Source organism: Ammodytes marinus (genome assembly GCF_949987685.1).
Source record: "Ammodytes marinus genome assembly, chromosome: 24".
In the NCBI taxonomy this organism is placed as follows: Eukaryota; Metazoa; Chordata; class Actinopteri; order Uranoscopiformes; family Ammodytidae; genus Ammodytes; species Ammodytes marinus.
Genome location: NC_137228.1, coordinates 4,664,904 through 4,673,807, shown reverse-complemented (window position 1 = coordinate 4,673,807; position 8,904 = coordinate 4,664,904). Strand labels below are relative to the sequence as shown.

General features: G+C 42.8%; 1 protein-coding gene across 1 annotated transcript; it reads left to right on the top strand.

Moving 5' to 3' along the window:
* The first annotated feature begins 1,505 nt into the window (after positions 1–1,505).
* Positions 1,506–6,064, top strand: spry2 (sprouty RTK signaling antagonist 2). Its single transcript, XM_080052804.1, has 2 exons — positions 1,506–1,910; positions 4,000–6,064. Exon 2 carries the CDS (start codon positions 4,048–4,050, stop codon positions 5,089–5,091), a length of 1,044 nt encoding a protein of 347 aa, XP_079908930.1. The 5' UTR covers positions 1,506–1,910; positions 4,000–4,047; the 3' UTR covers positions 5,092–6,064.
* Positions 6,065–8,904: the final 2,840 nt, after the last annotated feature.

Sequence of the window (8,904 nt, the reverse complement as noted above, 5' to 3'; positions counted from 1 at the left end):
GATGATGATATTTATAGACAGTGTTGCATGCTATATGCCCAAGCTAATATGTTGACAAGAAAATTCCATATGTGCTCTGAAAAAGTAAAAATCCAACTTTTTAAAGCATACTGTACTCCACTGTACACTGCAGCCCTATGGGCAAAGTTTAAAAAGGCCAGTCTACAGAAGCTACAGGTTGCTTATAATGACTACTTCAGGATTCTACTGAGGAGGCCTAGGTGCTGTAGTGCTAGTGCCCGGTTTTGTAATGCAGGTGTCAGCACTTTCAGAGCATTGTTGAGGAACCTGATGTATAAATGTATCTGTCGCCTTAATACGTCACAGAATTGCATTGTTGTTGTGCTGACTAATCCCAGCTACAGTACAATTCGTTACCAGTCACCAATGTGGAGGTATTGGTATGAATGTCTTTTATGAAAATGTGTGTATCTGTGGGGTGGGTTTTTTATGTTTTTATGTTTTGTGTGTTCTTTTTATGGACCTTGAGTCTGACAATAAAGATGATGATGATGATGAATTATACTTTCATCAGTCTTCACTGTTTTTTTTAAATATTTGTTTAACTTTATAACTTTATTGCGCTGGCACACACAGCTCTGTAATTATTATGCCAAATCCAGGCCTGTGTTGATTGCATTAACATAGGAGGGCCACAAGGGGGTGGTGCGTCACTATTTTTCATTGTAGAGCATTGCATTAGCAAAGACACACAGTAAAAGCCTACTAAGTTAGTATTAAGTAAGTCATTTTTACTCCACAGTGTAGAAATGTCCGACATGTATCATTCAATGTCCCTGAAAGAATCACCTGCTAAATATGCTCAAAGAGTTATTCTGCAGAATGTATTAGTTATTATCTATTGCATATTTGGATTATTATCATGGATTGATTGACATGTAAGCAGCATTTTAATGTTGTAGCTGACTGAGGTGGAGCAAAATGTAACCGATGTGTATAGGCCTACATACAACATATTTTAAAAGTGTTTAAATATGTGTCTTGAATAACGTCAGTGGATTGAGAAGTAATTAAATGAATGATACATAATATGTGAAAGTTAATATGCAAAGCACAAAAAAATGGGGTCACCAACGATCACAAGTCCTGTGTGTGTGTGTGTGTGTGTGTGTGTGTGTGTGTGTGTGCGCGCGTGTGTGTGTGTGTGTGTGTGTGTGTGTGTGTGTGTGCGTGCGTGTGTGTGTGTGTGTGTGTGTGTGTGTGTGTGTGTGTGTGTGTGTGTGTGTGTGTGTGTGTGTGTGTTGGGGGCAGCCCTCCTGTGTTGACCGGCAGAGTTCTAATTGAGGTGTGAATGGCTTCTCTCTCCCTTTAGCCAATGGCTGAGCACCGGATGCGAGATATCCGCTGCAACAACAAGAGCTCTGTCCCCCCCCCCCCCCCCTTTCCCCCCCTTTCCCCCCTACAGCTTGACGCCATTTACAGCCCAAATCCCGACCTCCCCTCCGGAAAGAGCAAAACACACACACACACACACAAGAAGAAAAAGAAAAGTACTTGCAAAAACCCTGAGAGCCTTAGCGGATAATAGGCTACACACCGAATTAAAACTACTTCTGCGCTGGAGTTTTTTTGGTCGCTGGCGATTTTTTTCTGTAGGCTACTTGTTTTCAAGAAAAAGTGGAGCCCAGCTTAAGTTTTTAGGCTGAAGAAGTTGTAGGCTGTTTTTTTTAACGCCTCGTGCTCTTGCGCTAAACATCATGGTATTTACGTATTAGCTGCTGCTTTTCGCTTTAAAAAAACAAATTGCGCACTGGACTGTGGTAGGGAATTTTCTCAATGGGATTTACGCTTCGGCATTTTCCGGACTTAAGTGGATCGTGTTGGGAATAAACTCTCTCTGGAGTTGGATTTATTTCACCTAAGCGGCGGGCTAAAGTGTCGAAAGCACGGTACGTATCAATGTGGTCTACTTTCTCTGTTATTTTAAACGATGGGTCCGTGTACTTCTTGGATCAAGTTATGTCATAAAAATAACTTTTTTCCGAGTGTTTTGATAGCATGAATAGCCTCTTTCCAGCGCTCCTATTCTTCCCCTAAGCTTATTATCAAACATAGCCTACACAATTGTATGGTTTTTAACCGATTTTGCAAATGTGTTTGTTACTTTTAAACAAGATATAGGGTTAAGCGTAGCCTACAAAGCCAGGTTCGATTGAAAGTGTAGTTTCTGCAACATATGCTGGAAGGGGCTGAGTCTAAAGTCTCATGCAGGCTAACAAATTGTTCTCATCATGTGTTCTTTTTTGTTTTGTTTATTGTTGTGTTTTGTAAAGCGCTCTGAGTGAGAGAGAAAAGCGCTATATAAATAAAATGTATTATTATTATCACGCGAATGCTGCTATAGGGCCAGCTTTATTAGGAAGTAGTCGTGTCCAAGTTCTCATCACGTGTGCGTCCATTCACTATCCTTCTCTGTTTTATTCCACCCCATGCAAAAGTATGTCCCACGGCCCTCGCGTAACCTATATTTCTATGATATAAAATCTGCCTTATCAGTCGTGCATCAGAAACGATATGACTTAATATTAGTCTACTCATCTAAATTGAACCACTCTACATCACAGCCTACTGAGATTAGACTGCAGCCTTTTCATGATGCGATTGTGTTTTTGCACACAGCTTCGTAATGTCTTAACATGAAACTGATTGTGCTCCAGGTAACTTCCGTCAGCCCCCCCCCCCCCTCCCCAGCACACACACTGCAGCCACTGAGTACCCCCCCCCCCCCCACACACACACACACACACACACACACACACACATACACACTAAAAGGTTACAATTTGAGCTGCAAGCCCCTTCATCGAGCATCAAAAAGCTCATAAATCCCAAAGACCCCTCACTGTATGACAGAGACCAGTGCTTCTTCACTCCCACAGCCCTTGAATGCATCACTCACACTTTACATCTTTTTCCTTTTTTTTTAATTTTTTTTTTTTAAAGATCTTGTCACTCATCTTCTTTTCAATGTAAAAAGCTTAGTGTTATAATGGGGGGGGGTTGCTGCTGCAGGCCATTTGTCATGCAACAAAACAAAAGCCCGGCTTCCTGTAATTGTCAATGAAAAGAGGGGGCCAACACCTCGCAAGGCACCAACATCTGCCAATGTCAAGCTAATTAGCACAACGAAGGAGACTATAAGGCCGCTGTCGATGTCAGTAGCGTCTTCCCTTTTGGTGTGATTTATATGCTGATGCAAACAAGGCTGTGGGCATTTGAATGTGTTAAGAGCAATGCCGTAGTGAGTGACAATGCAGAGTAACATGTTAACACTGTCTCTGGCAGTACTGTGTGAGTGTACAGTATAATTGATCTGTAGCTAGCTTTGAGCACCTACTTCCAAGGTTTAGGATAATGCCATTGAGTTTGACGGAGGGAAAAACCTAACAATCGCATCATTTATTGTTATTTATTAAATATTTCATACACCAAAATCACCTAAAAAGATTAGTAAATTGTTAAAAGAGCTGCCTATTCATTTCCTTTTCAGCTCTGCACGTCCAAGTGAATTTGCTTTCTAGTTTGTTGTATTGGTCACTGTTGTGTGGGAGAGAAACAGGAAGCCTGCACGCATAGACTGCTGGCAGGGAAGCATTTCAAATTGAAACACACCAGTTATAAACTTTGTATGGGAACTTTGATCTGCTTTTAATTAAATAATATGTGTAATACTTTTAAAGAATATATATTTACAGTAGCCACAGACATAGAGGTAGTTTAATAGTTTTAGATACATGGAAAGAGAATCCCCTCACTCACTCCTGTGTGTCCGGGTGTTACATCTATGTAATCAAAGACTTTTACATCCCTCCCTCTTCCAACACTGCTGTGTTTGTCCGGGGCCATGTTACCATAGTGGCGCTCTCTTACACGGATATCAGTTATGATGATTTGCATGGGTGGTCATTTGCATGGCTTTGTCACAGTCACAGACATACTGTTTATAAACTGTCCCCGTTTTCATTTCATTTGGAACAGGACTTCAGATGTGTCCCATGCCAGTCACAGCGGCCCTTCAGTCCCGACATGGATTCCACAAGTCAGAGGGACAGCAGCACGGACGGGGGAGGAGGCACGCCGCCGGACACACCGCCGCGTGACGAAGGGCGACCACCACCACCGCAGCCGCCTTCTCAAGCCCACAACGAGCCACCCGATCCTGGGTTGAACTTCTGCCCGCCAAGGCCCCTCCACACTCCACTATCCCTGGATCAGATCAGGATAACCGGGAGTAGCAACGAGTACACGGATGGGCCCACAGTGGCACAGAGGTCCCCGGCCTCTCAGCAACGCAAGCCCGCTTTGAGGGCCGGTGGTGGGCAGGAGACAAGGGAAGAGAGGCCCAACAACCTCCGCAACCACCTGCATTCATTGCCTCAGCATGGCAACACAAATAGTTCCTTCTCTTCCAGCAGTGTGGAGGAGTCCCACCACAGTAGCAGCACCAGGAGGCCCAGCTTGGAGTCTTCTTCTTCAGCCCAAAGACTCCTCCTTAGCAACAACAGCCCGATAATCCGAACCCAACCCACGCCGCCACGCATAGAGCTCCACTCTGAAGAGGAGCTCAAACCCCTGAACAATGAGTCCAGGGCGGGGGCAGTGGTGGTGGCTGTTCCGGGCACTATGAGAAACTCTAACGACAGTAAAAATCAATCCATACACTCGGACAAGTGCCTGGATTGCGGGCGGTGCTGTTGCGTGGCGTGCAGGCGGCCCCGGGTGCTCCCTTCGCGTTGGATGTGCGGCCGGCGGTGCGTGTGTTCGCTTCAGAACGCGGTGGAGTACGGGACGTGCGCGTGCTGCGTCAAAGGGCTATTCTACCACTGTTCCAGCGACGACGAAGACACGTGCGCCGACAAGCCCTTCTCCTGCAAGCAGGGCGGCTGTTGCGTGCGTTGGACGGCCGTCTCTCTCCTCTCCCTGCTGCTGCCCTGTCTCCTGTGCTACCTCCCGGCGAAGTGTTGCGTGGGCGCGTGCCAGGGTTGCTACGACCGCGCCACCCGACCAGGTTGTAGGTGCAAAAACCCCAACCTGATCCACTGTGAGGACGTTGGCAAGCCCACTTCGTGAGACAATAGGATACTAGTGTGTGTGTGTCTGTGTGTGTCTGTGTCTGTGTGTGTGTGTAAGTGCAGAAGGATGGGAGAGACTCTGTTGGATTAAAAATGGATTGGATGTTTCCTGATGGGGCCCTGTAGTTCTGTAGTTGGGAAGGTTTTGTTTAGAGCGTTAATAATGCTGTTGTTGAGTGTTTGTGTGTGTTTTTTTTTTCTCATTGGAATATTCACGTCCCAGGCAAAGACGTCGATGCATTTTGCTTTAGGATTGTCAAGTTTTTTTTTCTTAAGGCCAGTTGACATTTTACTAGGTGTGTTCGCTCCACCCCGGCATCATGAGTTTCACTTGAAAGGAAATACCAATATATAAAAAAAACATTAATGAAGACATATTCAAATACTGTTTTGTTCCTGTAAATTTGCCCGGATATTATGTTGTCGCTAGAGAGTGAGTCCAAACGGATGGCCTTTTTATTTAACATTTAATCCAAACTTATATGCTAAAGAGCAGACTCCTATTACTAACTGTATGTACAAGTAGTAAATGCAAAAGGGTATGTACATTAGAAAGATGTTTTATTTTTGTACATATAATAATACTTCAACTGTGAAAAGTTTTCTGCCATACCAGGAAGGCACCTTGATGAATCCATATTTCTATGAATCAGTCGACTTCATTCGTTCAATGCTTTTTGTACATTCACTGGAATGTATGTCAATCATTTTTGTCATTCACAAAAGGAAAAAAAAAGTCTTATCCCTTCTTACATGTAAAATTGTACAGTGACCTCTATATGAAAATTTTATTTTCTAATTCCAACATTGCTTAGTGTAAAGTTTAAAAAAAAAGTATATATTTATTTGAAGGTTTTATTATTTTATAATGAAAAAAGCATATTTATTTTGAGGAAGCATTCTTTGTTATTGTGTCACCTCTTATGTGGGGCTGTTCAGTAGTGGCTGCAGATGTCAAGAGACTGTCAAAAGCTGGATGAATAGTTCACTACGAGTTAGAAGACAAATATATTAACGTTTGAAATTAAACAACCTTGAAGTCTGACCCAGAGTTTTTCATGTTTTTTTTCTGCATTGTCTTGTGTGTACTTATTTGACAGGTTTTAAGACTACGATGTGTTCTTAAAAACTCACTTTTTACACCACAAGCTGAGCATCTAGAAGTGCCAGTTTGGTCTGGGTTGACAATCCTTCTTGAGACTTTCTTACAGGGTTTACGGTAGACTTAAGCACTGGCCTTGAATTTTTTTATTGAACCTCTGGCATCCCATCACTTATTTTATATCTTCTAAAACAAACACTCCTCCTTTTTGCTGTTGTTTTTGGCAAATATCCATTCATGTCAGCCTACTATCGAGTTCATTTCATACATATTCCTTGAGGATCCTGTTGATATTATGCCCTTTTTTTCTTTGTCTTTTTTTTCTATCAACGGTTTTTTTTCATTCTGGAATTCCTTGAGTTTTGAATGTCCCTGTAGGGCTGAAACATAAGCCTTGAAACATAAGCCCCCCCAGACACTTGTTGACAGCATACGGACGTGTTTGCGGCACGGTATGCATTCAGAGGGCTTGATTGACGTGCCGAGGACTCAACCTGCGCTCACTTGTTTGTTATTCATCCCCCCCCCCCCCCATCTACTTTTTTTTTACATTATCAACTTTCACCTTTTTTTGCCGCTAGTGGTGGTAGAGTAGAGGACAGGGGGGGGGGGGTAAACATAACGGACAGAATCTCAAAAGAGAGAGTTGATCTTGGGGTTTATTTTTTTATTACAGCCTCTCTCCCTCCCATTGTCTCAGCTGTGAATGAAAGAGGGGAAAGGGTTGTGATGTGGGGGATGTTGTTAGGAAGAGGGGGGGTGGGGGGAAGCGCAAAGGGTTAAAAGCATCACTTTGAATGACAAAGACCTAACAGTTTACCCCCAGTATTCAGCCCTGCATGCATTCATCCTGTTTTCAATAGTCATGTGTGTGTGTGTGGGGGGGGGGGTGATTTTGGCACCGCAACACTGCCCTCAGCTACCTGCTCCTACTTGTTATTCCCATAGGGAGATTCTTGTCTTGTTGGGGGGGTTGGGAGGGCAATCGGTTGGAAGAAAATTCTCAGAATAACACTTGCAAAGGGGAAACGAGGTATATGTTCACTAGCAACAACAACAAAAAGGTTATTTCCTTATCATGATCACATAACATTACAGCTTTAAGTTTGGTCTCTTCCAGTGCTATAGTCTTGCATGTCAGCCGTGAGACAAAAAATTGCACACTTCAATTAAGAAAGTGTTTGGAAGTCATTTTTGGGCTCTCCTTGGATTTTCTTCGATAATTTCACTTCCTTCATTTTCAGTTTTTTTGGAGGGATTTCTGAAGGACTCGCTAATCTCATATATTAGTAAACAGTGTAAATGCATTGGGCATTATTACAACTCAAAGATCAATCCAAGAAGCTATATATACAAGCCTTGTTATGAGTGTTATTCCTTGAACTAATATGTTCCAAAACACTAAATAAATCACCATATTCTAGCATTCTACTACTTTTATATATATATATATATATAAAACCCACCTAGCCAAAACGCCATTGACACATGAATAGATTTACTCGACCAAAGAAAAGCCCGAACGAGAAGTGAGAATTAGTGCAGAAAGGAATGATAAAAACAAAAAAATGCGGGGAGAGAGAGAGAGTCTGTTGTTGTGGAGGGGATGTGAATGAAAAAGGGAGGGGGGGGGACTGCCCTCTCTCTCTTCTTTGTTGGTTTTAGCCTGGCGTTGGCCCCCGCGGCTCATGGCGGCTGTGTTAGGGGCAGAGCGCGGCCCCCATTCACCCTGCTCACCAAGGCAGAACGACAGGCACAGGAAGACAGGAAGGAAGTGAGGGCTATTCTTCATGGATGTGCATTGTCTGTCTGTCTGACTGGCCAGGCTTAAGCAATCAAACAGCCCCTGTGTGTGTGTGTGTGTGTGTGTGTGTGTGTGTGTGTGTGTGTGTGTGTGTGTGTGTGTGTGTGTGTGTGTGTGTGTGTGTGTGTGTGTGTGTGTGTGAGAGAGAGAGAGAGAAAGTACTGAGGGAGATGTATGCCACGCTTTGAAAGCATTACAACTGTAAAACATGTAGAGATTATAAAGGAATAGAGTGTATTTTGAGTAGTTCCTGCAAAATTCTTTAACAAAACTGCAACCTTTAATTTCAATGAAATGTGAGAGCACGAGGCAAAAAAATAAGGCTAATTATCTTTTTTTTATATATATATTTTTTTTGGCATTTTATGCTTTATTGATAGTGTAGAGACAGAGTTGAAATGGGGCAGAGAGGGGAGTGACATGCAGAGAACGACCGCGGGCTGGAATCGAACCCGGGTCCGCTGCTGGCCGAGGCCCATGGGGGGGACACCCTACCAACTGAGCTAAGGGCACCCCCAAGGCAAATTATCTTATATGAAATTCAGGATATACAATAAAAATATTCACCATTCTACCTCATTGCTTGTAGTATAATGCTTGTACTATCTTTCTCTGCTTAGCTGTTTTAAGAAGAATGTTGTAATCTTGAGCTTACATGCATGAAACAAATTAAAACTTCATTATTTGAAGTCGTTTAAGCTCAATGCCCCAAATAAATAAATGCAAATTAAGTTGATTTGGAAAAAAAAAAACAATACCCATATTGGAGAAAAAAATACACGAACGTAACCAATCGTATGTTGTGTTGACTATGTTAAAATAAGGAGTAAAATAGAGTTCTGTAGAAGACTTACAGAAATTGATGGCACATTTTCTTGCAAGTCTGAAGTGCAACACAACCTATA

Excerpts from the sequence above, each read along its gene's own strand:
- spry2 (XM_080052804.1), top strand. The coding sequence starts at position 4,048 with ATGGATTCCACAAGTCAGAGGGACAGCAGCACGGACGGGGGAGGAGGC.